The 21281-nt window shown below is 35.7% G+C and overlaps 1 protein-coding gene across 3 annotated transcripts in view; it reads right to left on the bottom strand.

Annotated features, from left to right (window-relative positions):
* rxrab (retinoid x receptor, alpha b) overlaps nt 1–21281 on the bottom strand; it is a 56687-nt gene that overhangs the window by 12776 nt on the left and 22630 nt on the right. For 2 of the 3 annotated variants that reach the window (XM_052555410.1, XM_052555411.1), the window contains exons 3-5: nt 10353–10600; nt 954–1104; nt 264–443 (exon numbers count right to left, since the gene is read on the bottom strand). In XM_052555410.1, coding sequence (XP_052411370.1) covers nt 264–443; nt 954–1104; nt 10353–10600 — 579 coding nt within the window. Of the gene's footprint in view, nt 1–263; nt 444–953; nt 1105–2695; nt 2773–10352; nt 10601–21281 lie in introns of those variants that run through there. The other variant, XM_052555412.1, reaches the window with a different exon arrangement.

The raw sequence follows: 21281 nt of genomic DNA on the forward strand, positions 1-21281 counted from the left end.
TTTCTTTAAAAAGAATCTGTCGCTTCCAAAAACTGTGTTGCTTTTCAAAACCGCCTGTATCTCATAGCATTGATGGTTCCTTTTAATTTGGACATAAGCAGAGAAAAACGAACATTAGATATTCAGAATCAGATAATATCAAAACACTATTTGCTCTGTTTGATCATGTTAAAGAGTTAATGATCGATCCATATTCAGAGTAGGATCAAATTCTGATATTCCGATATCTAAATGTGCTCAGTCACTAAAAGAAAGAAACGCACCTTCTCTCTTCATTCCCATGGCTAAGCACTTCTGGTAACGGCAGTACTGGCAGCGGTTGCGTTGGCGTTTGTCAATTATACAGTCCTTGTTGTCTCGGCAAGTGTACGTCAAATCCTTTCTCACCGTTCTCTTGAAGAAGCCCTTACAGCCCTCGCAGCTGTACACCCCGTAGTGTTTACCTGCCAGCAGACACATGCTTTAGTATTCTTCCCAGCAGGGCTATCTTTAATTGGCATTTAATATCAATAATTCAACAGCACCACATCTGTTTTTGTCACACACTACTCTAAAAGACAGAATATATAGCCCAATTCCATGACTGCAGTTTAACAAGTTAAACAGCTCTCTGCAATACTTGATTCTGATTGGTCAGTTTGAGCATTCTGTGGTCATACAGTATTGTATAATCCCACGGTTGTTCCTCTTATATTAATCTGCAGGCTCTTTCTTCTCACATAATAAACTGATAAATACTATTTTCAATTAAATTTATATGTTATGTGCTTTCTTCATTTGGTAAGTAAATGGGAAATATAAATACTTATTTATTTATTACTAAAAAATCATGCTGCTCATAGGTTATTGTGATAATTTAGCTATTTTGTTCTGTAGTAACAGACACTATTATTATTATAATTTTAAAATCATCTAAGTATGTGTGTTCCAATGTGTGTGTGTGTGTGTGTCACCTGATGAACGGTCTCCGCAAATGGCACAGATGTGTTTAGTGAGGGAGAGGGATGTGCCTGTAGGCTGCGCTGGGACCTTCATCACCCCGTTCAGACCCAGAGGGGGTTTAATGTCCTCCGAACTACTGACTGCATTCATGGGTGAACTGAGCTAAAAAACCAAACAAAAACAGATATTGAACCATTAAGAAGTTGCTAATAACTGAATTAATGGACTGATAGAAATGGGAGTAAATCACATCCCCTGAGATCATTACTGTCTATAAACAAACACACTGTGACTGTGTAACTCGTATAATTTATATATGACACAAAGAGAAAAATTCCAGATATTATGCATACGCTACTGTTCAAACGTTTGGGGCCAGTGTTTTTATATTTTAAAGACTCAAATGCTCTCCAAGGCTGCATTTATTTGATCAAAAATATAATGATACTGTGAAATATTCTTACTATTTAAAATGACTGTTTTTTATTTTAATAAGATAAAATGTAATTTATTCCTGTGATGGCAAACCTGAATTTTCAATTAATTTTAAGTGTCACATGAGCCTTCAGAAATCATCCTAACATGCTGATTTGCTGCTCAAGAACCATTGCTTATTATTATCAGTGTTGAAAATGGCTCCTTAGTATTTCTGTGTTATTTATTATTATTATTTTTTATTTATTTACATTAATTGAAACTGCAAAAGACCAGCATTTATTTGAAATAGAAAGAAAAAAAACTTCCTGACCCCAAACTTGAATGGTAGTGTATAGTTCCACATTAACATGTCTGTTGGAACAGAATCAGTTACACATGCTTAATTATCCAGAACTGAAGTCTCAAAAACTTTGATGACAGATGAGCGGCCCTCTGAAAGACACGACAGACACGCCTACAGGAAACATTATGATGAAAGAATGTTCGCTATGTTTTTCTTTGGTAATTCTTGAGAGGCTGTATATGAATAAAACTGTACAGCTTCCTGAAGCGAGGAAAACATTCAAATGATTCACGAAGGAAAGTGCAAACGATTCACCCCAACTAAACATAACAATAATTACAGTTTTTGTCAAAAAAAAACAAACAAACAAACAAAAACAAAAAGAAAACAAAGACAAAGTGCATGACGTATGAGTCAAGTGATAAAAATATAAATTAGTGTTGAAATGTCAAAAAAAAAAAATGTAAGAGATTTGCTTCATGGAGAATTAAAAACTGTGTTCATTTGAACAAAACCCCTCTCCTGGCAAACTTAAATTGTGTCAGTGTCATTTTGTTGACACAATCAAAGAAAATCTGACTCATGATAAACGTTTCTGCTTGAAAACACATGCCCACACCTGTGGTCAGTACTATTGGTGTAAACTAAATGACATCACTGTCCTGCATACAGAAATTCATCTTTAGCATTACATAATATGATGCATTAACATGAAGCTTTTAACCCTGAATTCTTACTCCCACAGGTAGGGATAACATATAAATGTGACCTAAATTTGTTTAATGAGATCCTGACCGTTGACTTTTTAATCTAAAATCTTACAACAAAACAATACAATAAATCTAAATGCAAATTCAGCCAAAAGTACTTCACAAACTATGCCATGTATATACATACCGAAAACAAAAGAGCTACCGACGCAATTGTGATAATAAAGGAGTGGCGGGAACCCAGATACATACCAAAATGCACACACCTGCACATACGTTTACAGTCACATGCACCTGCACACACACACACACACAGATCTACCTGCTGCCGTCTGCTTCGTTTTGCATGCAGGCATGGCTCTTTTGACATGTCCTGTTCAGTGGCATAATCTATCTTAAGGAGGCTCTTGTCAAATCCTGGTGGGGCACGTGAGCGTACACACACATACACCCCCCACTATTTTGGGTAAACTGTAATTCAATATGTTCCTGGCTTCTCTGTGTGCCAGTGCCACGGGACAGTAGCATCTAGATTTAGACCAGAAACAGAGAGCATATTAACAGTCTTAACTTTAAGCCCTGAAATAGAGTCTCAGATCCCCACATTTACACACTCCAGGATCAGTAATCATGAACCATCCCTAAAAATGCATGAAAAAGTTACCAGCCAGATAAAATACGAAAAATTTTAATCAAACAAAATCATACAAAAGTAGCTTGAAAAGTAAAGCATGGCTCTAGAAACAACAAGGTTATGGGGTGGATTGCCAGGGATTGCATGAATATACTGATTGGATTATACATTTTGATGACAGCAGCTGTCAAATGTGTAAATGTAGGAATTGGAGGTGCAACATAAATATGTTTAAACTGAGGTGAATCAAGTGGAATTCCTCACATGGTGGAAGGGAAAAAGCATGAACAATAAACAAAGCAGAAAACAAAACAAAACAAAACAAATATATTTAACAAAGCCTACAAAAAAATAAATAAACTAAACCCAAAACAACAAAACAAGTAAAACAAAACAAGAAGAAAAACAACATGAACCAAGGCAAAAAAAAAAAAAAAAAAAGCTAAACAAAACAAAACACATTTTATATTATAAATAATATAATTTAAAATATTAATTATTTAGACTATTTATTTATTTTTTCTTCAGTGAACTGAATTTCCCAGAAAAGATTGTGTGGAAAAGATCAGCTTTGACATTTCCATAATAATTCTCTTTTGTGTAATGTGAAAAAATGTGGGGCAGGATGCTTCTGGATTAAAATAATTAGGTAGTAGCATGACTTTTCATACAATATATGCCAATTCAGGCTGGGAAAATGTACTCTATTTTATAGTGCTGTGGAAAAAGTGAATAACTAACATTTTCATAACCATGAGAAGCATCTATGATGTCCAAATTAAAATAAGTAGCATGTCCAGTGAGTGGAGACAGACATAATGAAAAGAAGAAAAAAAGTCTATTATCGTGTCTTACACTGTAGAGCCCACAGGAGCTGTTCCAAGACAGATCACATGTACCATATGATCATCTCATGCCTGCTGCTTTGAGTGTATTTCAGAATTTCAGAATTGTTCAGTCTATCACAGTCATGAGATGCTTTGCACATTAGAGCCATAAACATCCTTAAAATATCATCTGCACTTTGAATCATGCTACAAACCTTTCTCTATATGATGCATGAATATTTGTCTTAAAAAGTTATGGGAGATTTAACACAAATGCATTTTTTACAAATGTATGCCTATATTAACATTTGAGATAGGATTTTAAACAAAAGGGTTTTAATTTCCCAAAGAAAATGTGAGTGAAAATGTGAACTATATTTGTTACAATCCTGAACCTGAAAGTATGAGAGTTTCTTTAAAACAAAAATCTAATTCTCTATTTTACCAGGTAGTACACTTCTTTTTAGAAGTTTGGGATCACTATAATGTTTATTACATATTTAAATACAAAACCGTAAAAAAAAAGAGAAATGTTTCTAGAACACCAAATCAGCATATTAGAACTGAAGAAGTAATGATGCAGTATATTTTAACTTTGTTTTTGGATTTCTCTTCCGCCTTCAACACAATACAGATTGACAGACTGGTGTTAAAACTTGCACAGCTGGGGGTAAATCCTTATCTGATTTGGTGGTATAGATCATTTCTCACTGATAGAGTTCAGAGAGTCATGGTGAATAAAACCGTGTCGTCTGAAATCATTACAAATGTCGGAGTACCGCAAGGTTGCGTTAGCTCTGCTATAATTTTTACTTTATATACTGACGACTGTAGAACGGACATGTTTAATCAGTATATTCTGAAGTACTCTGATGACACTGTCTTAATATCTGTGTTGAATGACTCGGATAGTTCTGAGGTTCATCAACAAGGTGTAACTAAATTGATAGAGTGGTGTGACAATAATGCCCTTATCATTAATACAAGTAAAACTGAGGAGATTGTATTCGGGTCTATGGCGGATATAACTCCTGTTTTTATTCATAACGAGACAATTAGATTTGTTAAGACCTATAAATACTTGGGAGTAATTATAGATGACATGTTGTCATGGAAAGATCACATTGATACTCTATGTAAAAAAACAAAGCAGAGAATCTATTTTCTTCGCCGTCTTAGGTCATTTGGAGTAAGAAGGCAGATTCTTTTGTTGTTCTATAGGTCTGTGATAATGAGCTTACTGCAATACTGCAACTCTATTTGGTATAAAAGTTTATCTGTTGCGCTAAAAAACAAGGTTTTTAATCAATTAAAAATCTGTTCAAAGATAGTAGGTCAGCCGCTTGAGAAGCTTTACGATTCATCCTATTATAAGAAGATGCTTAGGCTTGCTTACAATATAGTCTCTAATCCTACGCATATACTGCATAAAGACTTTGAATTATTACCGTCACAACGGAGGTATAGAGTTCCCAAATTTAAGAAAGTGAAGCTGAAAAATTCTTTTGTGCACCAGGCAATCCTTGCACTGAACAAAAACACCTAATCAGAGATCAAGAGTATTGGGACGGTGTTGCGGATGTATAAATGTTGTATGAAATGTATAATTGTACGTTCTAGAGTGAATGTCAATGTAGAATGTATGTTAAATGTTGTAAACATAAATACTGTTATGCAAGAAAAATTTCAGACACAGTCTGACAATAAAGTATAAAGTAAGTAAGTAAGTAAGTAAGTATTTTACATCACAGGATTTGCATAATTGTTATTTTCACTTGAAATGATATTTCATAATATTACAGGTTTACTATGTTTTTGATTAAAAAAAAAGCAGCCTTTGTGAACTAGCCCAATCGCCTTTCCAGGAGGTTCCCCAATAAAAATTGCGTCCCGTGGTTAAAATACAAATTTTTTTGGCAGGGTTCCCTTGGTAAAATTTGCATTTTAGTGGCTAAACATTACATGATTTGTATTGAGGTCGCTTCAAACCGCGGACATGAAAAATAACCGCAGACTTGGCAACACTGTTTGGCCTTTACTTCCCAGAGCCGCACAAAACCGATTTCAAAATCGCAGGCGATTTTTACCGATTTTGAAAGCGATTTTGTTTTAGTTGACGGTGGACTATGGCTCTTTGTAGTAAATGCCGCTCCACCTGAACCAGTGTTGCCAAGTCTGCGGCTGTTTTTCATGTCCGCGGGTTGAAGCACGTGTATTTTAACCCTGGGACGCAATTTTTTATCAGGGTAACCTCCTGTAAACGCGTTTGGGCTAGTTTTGTACTAGTTTTGAGAAGCACTGGGCAGGATTTGTTTTGAAAACCTGGCAACCCTGATCTGAACGCATGTGCTGGAGATATACTTCTGATATACTTCTGACTTTACTGACGAGATGCGCATGAAAATTGCATTAGTTTTTTTTTTTTTGCACAGCCCTACTTTAATAAAACAACTTTAAATCGTAATAATACTTACTCCTAATAAAAAATAAAAATAAATAAACACCATTGGTGAACATAAGAGTGTTCTTTTAAAAAACAATTAAAACTTACTAATCCCAAAATTTTTAACAGTAGTGTATATGGACAAAAGTAGAAGCTAACTGGACGTTTGTGTATCTGTCTGTGTGTATGAGGAGAGTCGACTGGCTGGGTGTTAAAAGAGTTTCATTCTGACACACACCACATGGCTAAGCTGCAGTTTTTAACAAGCCAGCTCATTTCCTGTGCGATTGGGCCCTGACCAGGCCCCAACCAGGCCTCTTCTGAACCCATTTAGCATGCCAATAAAAAGTAGAAAGCCCATGTGGCACACTAAGGCCATGTTTGACACCATGCGGTCAGAGATCAAGCACTCTGACGGGGCTAATGAGGATGAATGGGGGCCAGGGCACCTCCAAGACGCCTCTCCTTAAGCCCATACACCATTATTTAAGGCAACACCATTAATGTGAAACTCCCCCTTCCCCATTTAGTAGCCAAATTAAAGCTGTCTGGCATGAAACTTAGGTGGGGGAAGAAAAAAATGAAGTCCATTGTGTTTATGCCAACCCAAACTTGTTGTTAATAGGAACTTGTTTCCATTTCAGTGTACAACAGTTACGACTGAACACTTCACTACTGGTTGTAGGAGGGAGGCGATATGAGAAAAAAAAATGTTAAGACAAAGCCCTCCACAATAACATGTTTATAATGAGTATAGCATGTGGTTTATCTTAAACTGTATTGCAGGGATTTCAGTTCTCATATACCATCTGGTGTCTGATAAAACCCAATGGTCTTCAATTGAATTTATAAAAGGCTGTTATTTGATATGACTTGAATTACACTAAATGGTTTTACTGATTCTCCAATGACTCTGGCAGGCACTCAGTGATTTCACGGTGCCAAAGTCTGACTCGAATCCATCTCGCTTATCTCTACAGATTTAAAGTTATACGTTAATGATTACATCTGTAATTCAAACACACTCAAATAAAGCGTTTCTACAACTCCAGTGCAATGAAAAAAAAATCCAGTGTTCGAAACATTTGTTCGGTCAATTATATTATCATATCATACACTGCCAAAATATTGTCCTCAAATGAAAACTGTCTATTATGAAGAGTATGCAATTTACTTTCTTGTATTTAACCTCAAAGACAAGCATTTAAAAATGTAATATGATGTGAAATATTCTATAAAAAGGTAATATTTTATAAACAGGAACTATAAAATAAAAACAAAGAAAAACTCAAACATTCAGAACTGTCTTTCTATAATTCTTCTCAAATCAGAGCTTTAAACGTCGATATTATATAGTATCATAAAGGCAAAAGGTAACATCTAAATTATTTACTTTGTAATTTTTTTATCAGATTTTTCCCCCTGTAGTAAATGAGAATGTATGCAAAGTTCTAAAAAGTACAAAACCACCAGGTTTGGTGTTCAAATCTTGAAAAGTCATTTTAAATTTAAAGCTGCAGTCCATAAGTTTTGCCCCTTAGTCGCCTTTTATGTTTGAAAACCTGGAATTGCAGTTCCTTGCGGAATCATATTCCATGCTTGGGTTGTTTTCCAGTGCAGATGAATCTGTTTTGAGGTGAATGTGTAGCTGTCAGTCACCGCACCGCTGTGGATATTCACTGTACTTAGTAATCACATATTCTAGCCTAAGTCTTGGAATATATGACCCAAAGAAATTCTTTTAACTCAAATAGCAAACTATGCTCCCATCAAACTGGGGTGCATTTCCCATACAACGACGTTACTCGCTGATTAACCACCATAGTACGATGCATTGTTGTTGAAACAAACTGGCTAGTTATCACTGTTTCCCAAACAGGGTCGCATCTCCGTCGTTTGAAACACATTAGTTCAACAACACAGAGCCATTGTTAATGACGTCACAAGCATGTGGTGGAGGAATAACTCCACCTATTTAACCGATTAGACTGATGACTATTTTACAGTTTTTTGTTCCCTGGTATTTAGCTTTATTTGATGTTTGATTCACCGCGGGTTCCCTCTTACGGCATAACCCCGGGGGTTCCCTTAGGTATTTGTGCTCATGTGCACTATTCAGAAACGGCGCTTTTAGAGGAAGCGCAAACATACATAGAATAAAATGCATCTATATTTAGATAGAATGGAATATATATATATATATATATATATATATATTGCACTTCATGTTAGCTTGGTTATTGTGCCCGAGAGCATATTTATTTAAGCCCATATCCCTTTCTAACAAGAAACTATGCTTCTAACCCCAGGTCGAGGGCTGTAGTTCCAACCACGTAAGTTTGCGATGCTGTTTGCGAATGTTCGTTTGAACTATGGTTTCGGGAAACACCGAATCGCTGAACTGTGTTGGTAACGACGGAACTTGCGACAATAGTTGGCTAATGATGCTTTTGGGAAACACACCCCTGGTTGTCTTTAAAATACACATCTTGTATAAACCCTGTATAAAATCTGTAATCATTTAATTTAATTCACGTGTTTCATATAATCTTTCTTGATTACAATCCCATCAAAATGATATTTGACATTTAATTATTCCAGCTGCTGTGGGAATAGGCTATAGTTAAACGATCCCACACCTGCAGCATCCTCACATGCAATAACCTAGTAGCTGGGACAACGTCTTTATATTTAAAGATGTGATGTAGTGACGCAGTGCCATGTTTGAATTTCCTAAAGTTAGGCGATAGTTTTGAACACTGGCTGGTTACATACTTGCACATACGTATATTGATTTTGGATAATTCTTTTACAAAAAAAAAAGTTATAGACTGCAGTTTTAATAATCTTTATGTTTCCTAGTCTATTCGTTAATTATTCAAATCCAGCATGAAGTTTATTTTTGACGAAGCTACATGTTACAAAGAACACGATCAGAAATAGTTCCGCCTGCATTCTAATAATTTTTTTATTTTACTCAACCTTGCAAAAGAAAGCTCTTCCATAAATACTTGAGCACAAATTCCTACTTTAAGTGTTTATCTGTTTATTTCCTATCTATGTAGCCTTGAAATAAACCTGAACCACCTACACATATGCTTAAATATAACAGATTAAACCAAGCTAGTATCCTGGAAACCAGATGTAGACAATAATAATAAAAAAGTGGAATTACATCACTTGGAAACTGTAATATTTCTTGCATGATGTCTCATAAAACCCAGCTCATATTGAGAGGGATTTAACAGAAATCCAATAACACCACCAAATTTTACAAGTAGCTGCATTTTCCACCAATGAAACGCTAAGCTATGTGTTATTAAATAAAACCCAGTCATAAAGCCAATAGCACTGATGCTGAATTGATTAGATTTTCTGTGAATAAGCAGAAGACTGCAGTGTGCAAAAAAAGCTCATTTGCTGTGATTTTTCAAAACATCACTAAACTCTGATTGCTAAAATTAATGAGGTAAACGGTGTGTATGCATGTGTGCACCATATGGAAAATGCAATGAAACTATTTATGCATTTCTAAAGACCTTGAATGTCCAGACTTTATAATTGCTGGCATTTTTCACCGCTGAGAAATTTTAGCAGAGCTTTTTGAGCTCTGAGTTATGCAGACAGCCCTTGCCACTACTGCCAAATCAATTACATCTACAATGAACAAGCAGATTATCATATCTCATTGTAGGAAACATTTTTTTTTAAATTAAAAGCAATTTTTCAAAACCCTGCTAAATTGTCTGATTGATTAAATAATAGAGGTAATGATTCGAATAAATATTTGTGTCCGTCTGTGTGATTTTGTGCATCACGAACTCGTGCAATCAAACTCATTTGAGCAATCAGATGCTTTAAAATAGATCTTTAATTTCCAGCAGAGTTCAGGTCAAGTTTAGCCAATTTAGCAGGAAAATTCAGTATAAGTTCAGCCCGAGCACACCCAAGAAAAAAAATATTGATCAGCTGCAGGCCTCTCAAAAGAATCTGCAATAGGACTCGACGCTGCTGCCCACAGCAATCAGTGCTAAAGCTCAGAAATGAGTCCAGAGTAAGTGCAGTGACGTCTTACCTGTGGGCTCAGGCTGGGTCTGAAGGTCATGCTAGTGGAGGGGTGGCCCATGGGTGAGTTGATGATGGGGAACGGCGAGGGCAGGCCGTTGATGGGCGAGCTGAGGGTGCTGATGGGCGAGTGCAGCTGACCCTGGCTGGAGTTCATGGCAGAAGGGCCGAGCAGGGGCGGGTGGAGAGGATGGTTACTGATGCCTCGGTGACCCGAGGAGGAGCTCAGAGGAGATGACGAGAGCTGACCAGAGGAGTCTGCAGGACGGCGAGAGGAAAAAAGTGTTAACCCACACAGGAAATTTCAGGAATATTTTGCTTTGTGAGGTAAACAATGGCATTGGGGTTTGGTTCGGTCTTTTTACAGAGCAGCTGAATGGATGAATAATGTGGAAAAATGTTTAAGAATGTGAACTTGATGTACAAATACCTTTTTTTTCATTTTAAAAGTTCTTATCTCGAAAAGGCACAATTTCCTTTAACTTTAGAAATATAAGAGTTTAATGTACAATGTAAATATTTCTTCTGCTCTTCAAACATTTCACTCTTGTCCAAAAAGACCACATACTCAAACTAAACAGCAAGTTTTTTTTCTTTGTTTTTTTTTTCTTTCAAACTGTGTGGCAAGAAAAACTGTTACATTATGTAATTACAAATAACATAGTCACGTTATATTAAACTATATGATAAAATAATACAAATAAACAGATGATGAATGAACTATATTACAGTTATTTTCAATGCAGAAGAAGACAAGTGTAAAAAACATTAATTATCATGAAACGAGTAAAAACTTTTATTTTATTACAAACAAATAAAATCTATTTAAAATCGAATGTTCTCTTGAACTTTTTATTCATCAAAACATCTCAGTCTCAAGGTTTTCACAAAAAAATGTTGGTCACAAAAATATTAAGCAGCAAAACTCTTTTCAGCATTGATAATAATAATAAATTTTTCCTTATCCACAGAGTATTATCATGATTTTAAAGGACCACGTGACACTGAAGACATAAGAAAACAGTTAATTAAAATTGTATAATATTTCACAATATTGCTGTTTTTACAGGATTTATCATCAAATAATTGTAGCAATAGTTAGCATGAAATACCTTATTTTTCCCCAAAACATTAATTATCATGTATTTAGTGTAATCATGTGTGAGGCCTCTTACACACTCGTTATGCTCTTTTTGTGTGTGTGTGTTTGCTCTTCCATATGCACTTATATACAGTACAGTCAGTTGTTTTGTTGACACTGTTTGCTCTGATAACACAGTGGACTTCAGCCACAACTTGCCTTCTCTTTACAGAGACAGTAAACACACGCGGAGGAAACACAGAGGGCTTAATTACTCATCCTTGTTTTCCCCCCACAGCTACAAGACCTTGAGTGAAATGAACACAATATCAGTCTTTCTATACATCCAGAAGCACATATCAGGAAAAGGTCAATGTTCAAGTGTCATAGCAAATAATATAATATAATATATAATAATAATATAATCACACCAGCTCATTTTCCCACTCTGTCTATTGTGAAACCTTCTGAAGGCCATTATTAGTCACTCTCGGGAAAAAGAATGTCTGTAATATGATTTTGATTTGTGTCTATTGAAAAGGCATGAACACAATCAAGTTATTCTGTTGAAATCAGCCAGGTCTTTTTATAAGACGTGTCCTAACAAGTCCAGAGAAAAGTCCACTGAAATGGAGACTACAGTACTTACCTTAAAACAAGTTTACAGTGAGTTTAAGTTGATAGAATATCCATATAGGACTGAATAGTGCTGGGCTGAATGATGCTATAAGATGTAAATCATTATGTACACCTACAGGTACAGACATTAATACATTTTTCTATAAATACTAGGGTAAATATATGTGTGCTGTTATCAGCTTCTAGTTACGACATACTTCAGTTGTTCTGGATAATCGTATCTTTTGGTTTGCATTCACCAAGTTATAAATAAAAGGAGAAAATAAGAACCGTTAATTTGTAAAATACTGAATTCACTGGATTATCAAAAGGCCTGATTCTGTTACCATGATATAAAAATCCTCCCAGAAAAGATTTATAAAAAGATTTATACTTAAAAATGATATTTCTGTCATCATTTATGTGTCTCGTGTCATTCCAGACCTCCTTCTTCTCTTCACAAAAGAAGCTATTTTAAAAAAAAATGTTGGTAGCCAAACTGTCACCACTGAAAAAAAAAAAAAAAACACTGGTATATCTTCTTTTATGTTTCACTTTAGAAATAAAGTCAAACTGTTTAGGAACACATGAAGGTGAGTAAATGATGAATTTTGGCTGAACTATCCCTTTAATGATGCACATAACAACGTGAAGCCAAGCCACTGAAGGATCCGAGAAGCTACAGTAAGTTTAAGATTTGTCAGGTTGGATTTCCGCCAGGAATTCTTACCGCCAACCCACACCAGCCCTGCAGACTGTCAGCAGCATTTGTTCATGAGAAGACTCAAAAGTGGTGAATGGACATGTTGAATAGTACAAGAACTCATGTTTCCTTTCAAAGATCTGGCGGAGAGCCCTCAATGGACAGTTTAAATGGGTTTTGATCTGGCTTCCCACCCCATCTACATGACAGAGTAAGAGTCTGCAACAAATGATTACTGGCAATGTGTGTCTCTGATGACACACCACACACATGAACACACTATACAACAGCCTACAGCGTTACACAACTTGTGGGCACAGGTACATACAGGCATGCAGACTACACTCACATAGACTATGAACATCAACACACACCTACACACACATTCCAAGAGCACTGGAAGAAGATTTCAGATCATAAACAAGGTGTGTAGGAAGATCATTAGACAGCTCAAAGTGTAGTCCCTCCCACACACACATGCTCACACACTTACACACCACAAAACTAATTCTGAACGAGAATCTGGGCTATTCTGAGGAACAGAGAATTGTGGTTTTCTCCCAAAGATGACCACATGCTGACAGCAAGATTTACAGCTCAAATTCTTCCACTGAGAACTGCAGCATAAGTATGACTTAGAAAAACCGGCCTACAAAGTTTGGTCTAGGATTTATTCTGAATTGATTTTTTTACTTAAAAACTGCTATTAAATGTAAGAAATGGCAAGTAGCACACTGAATTAAACATGAGCACTTGAAAGACTGACATGGTGTTTTCTTGTAAAACACACTCTTAACAATTTTCTGAAAAACTCAAGTATATGTCCAGTTTCAAGCTAAACTCATGGAAAACACAAACTCGCCATTACTATCTCAACCCTGGGTTTTGGCTCTGTTTTATTTGAATATAGACAAGCAGTAGACTCTTTGTGTCAATTGAGAAAATGATCTGGTCTTATCACGTAAACACAACAATCTTGACTCGACCGCTGTATAAATACTGCCACACAAAATGTTTACTCAATCACCACAAACACCTACTCACTGAAATGTAAATCAAGGGCGGGAGATAAACAGACGAGGGGATAAGGATATACCGCCAGCCTAAGCAAAAAGGATTTGAGCAAAACAACGTTATAGTTCGCTAATGAGGCAGCGAGGAGCGAAGCACAGGCCTGATTAGTCGGAGGATGAGGGATGATGTGAAGCGCTGACACACTGCTGAACCACATGGACACACAACTCACAATGCTACTGAACTTGAAGCACAGAAAGAGTGAGATTTTTTTAACCTTCTAATATGTTTGAACTTTATTCTACAAATCCAGATTAAAAACACAGTGAGTTGTGTATTTACTGACTTCACTGCTATTTTTATTTCATATGAGCCATTTATTATTTATTATTTTTCTATTTATTTTATTTGACAATTTAAATGAGTGATATGTAAAACACTTTGAATTTCCATTCTATTATTTATGTAAGATATAAAAACTTTGCCTATTTAATTGTACTTTATTTTAGCATTATTTATTTCTTGATATTATGTTATGTTGGGTGTTATGTTTTTTTTTTTTTTTTTTTTTGTGTACTCACCACTGCAATGAAGGGTGTAGTTGGTTATTTCCAGGTTGTTGATAAGGCGTATTGAGTGTTTTTTAATGCACTGTTATGCAGTTCTGGCTGCTTGTTCTGGAGCATTGCTAGGTGGTTGCCAAATCTCCACAAAAAAGCCCATGCCTCTATGACATCTTGGGGCGTTCTTAGATGCAAGCCCATTTGGGATGTATTTATATGTTTTATCATCAGCTCGTCACCTGCCAGTGTAATACTAAGGGTTATGGGATTGTTATGAGACCTATTAATAAAAAAGCATGATGATGAGTAAATACTGAGTCAGTATTGTTGATGAGGTCAACACTCGGCAACTCCAAAGATGATTATGGACTGATCTCTTTAAGCAGGTACAAAACAAGACACTTGAGCTAAAAGCGTGGGGAATCAGTCAAACAACCCAGATGAGTCTGTTCTCAATTCACCCTGTGCTTGGCAGTGCTGCAGAGTCATTTGAATATAGAGGAAGAGAGTGGTTTTCGTGGCTTCCTACATTCAATCAGCACAGAGAGTTTAAATCAAAACCTCCCTAATGTGTTTAGTCTGACGCTTCCTCAGCACCTTATTTCTCCTCTCGGTTTCGTCTTCCTTCACAGATCTACACAGATCTACTCAAACACAGTGCGTGTGGCCATCAGGTCCAGGAAGGACATTCAGTCGACTTTACACACCATTTCTCACTCCCACACACATATAAACTCACACACGCGCACACATATACATAAGCTGCAGACAAAGTACCAGACTATCCAACCCACCGAAAATTAACTACACTGCCAATTTGGTAACATACTGTACAAGTCTAGACTAAAGATTCATCCGACCGCTTCAAAATAACCAGATAATCAGCGCTAAAGGAAATATGCAGTTGCTCATGCGGTGAATAATGCAAAATAAGCAGTTTGGTGAATAACACACAGCATTGTAACTAATCTATATGATTCATCTCCAGCTGTCACTTTTAATGAAAACCTTGAACAAAGACAGGATAAATAGTTTGAAACTGAACATCCAGGATTTCCTCTACAGGTTTAATCCTGGTTGAGACACAAAATCTTTTGAATTCATTCTTCGGGCAAATTATTTCATGACGAATGGCAAAAATGTGACGACTTGCTCTGAAATTAAAAACAGATAAATAGGACCCACGATTTACAACACACCTCATCCTGTTCAGAGAAGAAAAGGAAAAATGATCTGATGAACGCTATGCATCAGCATTTGTATTTTTTGCCTGGTGGTATAAACCACAGGCAGCCACTGAGATATCTGAAATATTCATGATCCTCTTCCCCCCTCTGGGTTTTCATGTGAAACGACCACCATAATGTTTCAATCTCAGTTCCAGAGAGAATTCATTTTTAAACAAGCTTTTATCTAGAACTGACAGACAGAGGCAGTACATCACGTATATGACAGAGTGGTCAGCCTTAAAATGTTCAACTGGATGCTTGATATTAATCTTACTGCTTTCATCTGATTTAGTATCACTGAGAAATTTCATATGTGAATGACTAATAATAGCCATCAACATTCCCCCGGTGATTCCCAAGATTTTACAACTTTTGTTGGCAAAGATGGTGACTTGAGTCTGGGAGTCCAAAAATTCATTGTAGACTTCAGTTAGACTCATAAATAGATGGGTGGGACCTTGTCCTGGGGGCAGCTGTGGCCTAATGGTCAGAGAGCCGGACTAGTTACCAAAAGGTTGCCGGTTTGAGTCTCGTCATGGCAAGAGTTGTAGGTGGGAGGGAGTGAATGGACAGTGCCCTCTTCCACCCTCAATAAGACTGAAGTGCCCTTGAGCAAGGCACTGAACCCGCAGTTGCTCCTCGGGCGCTGGATCTATAGCTGCCCACTGCTCCGGGTGTGTGTTCATGGTGTGTTCACTTCTTACTGCTGTGTGTGTGCACTCGGATGGGTTAAATCCAGAGCACCAATTCCGAGTATGGGTAACCATACCTGGCAAATGTCACAACTTTCACTTTTTCCACTTTCACTGTAACAAATGACTTCAAACTTCACATAGATTTTTTGGATACTTAGAAAACCTGCAAACATGTAAGTTTTACTGAAAGAAAAAAAAAAATCTTAAAAGTTATCCCATATCATTATTTTTTTTTGTACATGAACTGTTATTTTTTAAAAGTGCATGCTAGTAAACGTTAAAATATCTACTGGTTTAAGTAAAACTTCACATATATTCTTTTCAATGACTTAAAGTGATTTTTATTTTTGGGTGAACTTTCCCTTCAAATTATCAAGGAAATGTGAGTATATTTTCTTTGCACACAAAAAGTAGCTTTATAAAATTACAGTTGAACCATCGATGTCACATGGACAATTTCAACAATGTCCTTACTTCCTTTCTGGGCCTTGAACATGGTAGTACCCTTGCTGTCTCTGGAGGGTCAGAAAGCTCTTGGATTTCATCAGAAATGTCCATAGCACAAACTGTGTTCATGACTGGATGAAAAAATTACTGTCCTGGTACCACCAAGGATGTTGATTCAGGAAGCTGCCGCACATTTTTGAAGTCGGAGCAGATTGTTTTAGTCGAGCTAATATAAGCAGCAGAGCCCAAGGTGATGCACCTGTTTAAAGATCTTGCTGACTGTGTCAGATATCAGGCCAAGCATCTGCTGTCCTTATGGTGTTGGCATGTTAAACAAAACATTTTCTTTACATTATTTGCAGAAACACAGGCTTCATGCGAACCACGCTAATGCACAGGTTACAGGCACAGCATAGCTCCAATGTTTGTGTGATTTCAGGGCATGGGAAGCTGGTCCCTGAAACTCAAATGTTATCAGTTTCCACTACAAGACTAGAGTGAATGAGACAATCAGATAAGGGTCTATGTAGTGCAGGGAGAAAGCTCGCTCTCTATAAGCCACCTGTGAGATTGAGCCAGTGCTATCGGACACACTCGGCTACACGTGTTTGCACAGAGATGGACAGATATGAACTGCTGGTATGGAGAGAACTGCTTGCAGGAGTCTAGGGGCCAGTGACAGAGCACTGCATTAGTCGACATGACACATTGAACATACAGTGGCAACAGACCTGACATGCTTTGAACTCACTGCTTTAATGATTAATTCATGAATGAATGATTTAAAATATGGTCTGGTTTGACTGTTTGAACATTTTTATAAGATAAAACTAAACCTATCATATATAAACTGGGGTATATGTACTAGAATGGATATTTGGGAATATTACACATTTTGCTTAGTTAAATAAAATGACTAGATTAGATTACATATATATATATATATATATATATATATATATATATATATATATATATATATATATATATATATATATATATATATATATATAAATGTCCAATCATGGTTAATGTATAAAAAAAAAAGTAAATACATTTGATTAATTTCTGCCGAGCAATGATTAATCCCGATTAATCACATCCAAAATAAAAGTTTTTGTGTACATAATATAAGTGTGTGTACTAAGTATATTTATTGTATATATTGAAAGACACACATACAGTATATATTTAGAAAATATTTACATGTATTTATGTGTAAATATATGTATATATAAATATATTTCATATATAATCATAACATAATTTTCTGAAATATATACATACATGTGTATGCATTTATATACATAATACATATTAAACAAATATATTATGTACGCAAAAGCATTTAATTTGGATGTGATAAACCATCATTTATCATGTATCATTTATCACATACCAGAACTAAAACTAATAAATTAAAGTATGTTTGTGAGTGTGTGTGTGTGTGTGTGCAAACCCTAAAACATATTTTATTTCAGATAAATCCCATGACAACATAGCTCATTTTCATTTAGTTGACTTGAAATACGAAAATAACTACACTCTCAGAAAAGTCTGTCAATATATATATATATATATATATATATATATATATATATGTATATATATATATATATATATATATATATATATATATATATATATATGTATATATATATATATATATATATATATATATATATATATATATATATATATATATATATATATATATATATATATATATATATATTTAAATGTAAAACTTAAGAAACTAAAAATTAAAACCTAATAAAAAATATATAGACAGAAGAACAAATGAATAATAATAATAAATAAAAAACATACAGCCTAAGGTTTGAGTATAACAAATGACTTCCATCAGCAACAAATAAAAGATGTATGTCTGATGATTTGAAGTGTGCTGTAGATCATAAGCTTCTCCCTCAATGCCCGACAATAGACCATCATCTCTACAGATCTCTCCTTTAAATCGGTACAGTAGATATCCTGTCATTCTCTCTCAGTGTATCCCTGCAGTAAGATTGCAAGCTGCCCCACTTTTAGGATTCAAACACACACACACACACACACACACACACACTATTGCACAATCACCGGTGGGACTGGATGTCTGGCCTGATGCCCTGAGAACTGGAGCTTATACTGTGTGTCTGCCAATCTAAGCCCAACAAGCTGTTTTGGGGGGAGGCATGTGCATTTCATTTCATTCTCACAGACCATCGGTGTCCTGTGAAAAGGCCAATATAAACCTCAGTCACTAAAGAGTCTTCTGAAAAAAGCCTTTGTCACATTGCTCTTGTTAAAAGATCAAGAGAAACTATTTCCAGATTCTTAAACCAAAAAGTGCAAGAATTCACAATGAAAAATGATACTGTTTTGATACTGATGAGTGATTTGTATTGCCGATAATGTACATTTTCTCAATCTCTTGCTTTTGGCTGCCTCTCAGTACCATTTGTGTACCATATCCACAAAGTCAGAATTATGGAATTAGATTCAATTTCAAATCTAATTCCATAATTCTGACTCATTAAGATTTGCACTAAATGGAAACTGCTGCTTTTGAGGAGATTCATGTACTGTATTTCTTCTAACTAGAGATGATTTTTTTTAAACAAACTTATTTTTATATACTATTATAATACATTTTTGCTTCTAATTTTTTTTTTTTTTTTTGCATGAATGTAATGGTGTTATCTTTTTTTTCCCCAATCACCTTCAAACGTTAAATAGAAAACATTCTTACATAATTTAAACATGACAATCTACAATTAGAATGAAATAGACATAATATAATTTATAATTTTATACAACAGGATATAATTTTAATGCAAATTGTGACTGTGCCTCATTCAAGGTTATCAATAACTAAACCAAAACAAAAAAAAAAACAAAAAAAAACGGCATTGTTTGATTTACAAAGCCAACATTATTTTCATTTTCATTTATTTTGAAAATACTAAAAATAAGTAAAGCTAAATAACCTAAAAAAACTTAATAAAAATGAAATAACTATACAGTATATATACATACTGTATATAGACTGGTTATTTTATACAAATAAAAAATATCTAATTTTTACCAAAAGTCGGTGTACTTGTTAAAGAGATTAAAAAATAAATACATTTTGAGATGCGTTTGAGGTTAATATGATTCAGAAGAATATTTAGGTAGCATATCATTTCCAAAAAGCTGTCATTTTGTCAAATTATTAAACAATTGTGAAATTATTTAATTTTGTGTATTTAGCATGCATAAAATATTAGTTAGGAATTTGCACTTAGCAAGACAAAGAAACCAGCTATTTTATTAAAAAATACAGTTATAAAAATGCCATTTCTACCACATCACAGAATGTATAACAACATGATATAATGTTGGAAATAACAGTATGGTGGAAATGACCATGACTTTTAGAATAGAAAAAGGCAAAAATGAATTGTCTCATGATCTATGTTTATTATTTTGAGTAGACAAATTTCAAAGAAAGAAAGAAACTAGTTTGAGTGTGAAAAGTTTTTCAAGAGACTTCATTTCCTAAACGTTCCCAAGCACAAAAGTGCCCATGGCTGAGGAAATATCCAGTTATCAATTATCAACGCTGCGTTGAACTATTTTCAATTTCATGTCAGTGAGAGCACCGCTCAGCTCAACATCGACTACAACTTTGCTAAAGTAAATCTCAAATGCCAGCAAAATATTTCGTTTTCCCTCAGAAGCATCTGTCACTTGAATCATCCAACACATTACACATGTGATGTTAGCTCAGGCCGCTGCAGCACCTCCGTCTGCTTTATGGAGACAACTGCCTCGATCATCAGGAAGAAATTAGCCGAAGCACTAAGCAGCATGATCTTATTGGCTGCCGGGCCCGTCCGCTCCATTTGAGGTCAGCTCAGACATTCCAATGGATAATCTTTTCCATCCCTCCACTCTCTTGTCTTTCTCCCTCTCACACTCAGTCTGTTTTCCTCAAAGCGCAACTACAGCACAAGGCTGGCTTTGTGTAGCCTCTTCACTAGCGCTTTCTGACTCAGTCAGTGTGTTTTAAGTGAACCGTATGGAGCTGAAATACATATCGGCCTTCGTTCCCAGCTCTCCCTGCACCTTCCAGTAAAGTTATTTTCTACAGAAAGCTAGTAATATGAGCCTCCGAATTAGGGCCATCACCACATCACAAAGGTTTGGGAGAGAAGCTGAGCTATGTTTGCTTCTGGAGCTTCGCCTACTTTTCCCAGCATCCCAGTCTTTGTTCTGCTCGCTCTCTCTGAACTTGCAACAAAAGGCTGTAATTATGGTGGGCACAAACTAGAGAGAAAGAGCCATATTATAGCATTCTCTCACACTTCAAATGCGGCTGCTCGCTAGAGGTTACAGGAACCTGTTTAGATTTGTGCCAGCTGTGGAAATGACAGCTACTGTGAATTCTGGGATGGTCATTTTGATGCAACCCACACATTTCATGCATTCTGAAGCACAATATTTACATAAGTCCTCATGTTAAGCGCCTGAGATACACAATCCTGCCTAAACATGCCGTTGAGTGATCGCGCTGGAGAAGCTTTCTTTAATATGCTTCATAT

Source organism: Carassius gibelio, chromosome B5 (assembly GCF_023724105.1).
Source record: "Carassius gibelio isolate Cgi1373 ecotype wild population from Czech Republic chromosome B5, carGib1.2-hapl.c, whole genome shotgun sequence".
In the NCBI taxonomy this organism is placed as follows: Eukaryota; Metazoa; Chordata; class Actinopteri; order Cypriniformes; family Cyprinidae; genus Carassius; species Carassius gibelio.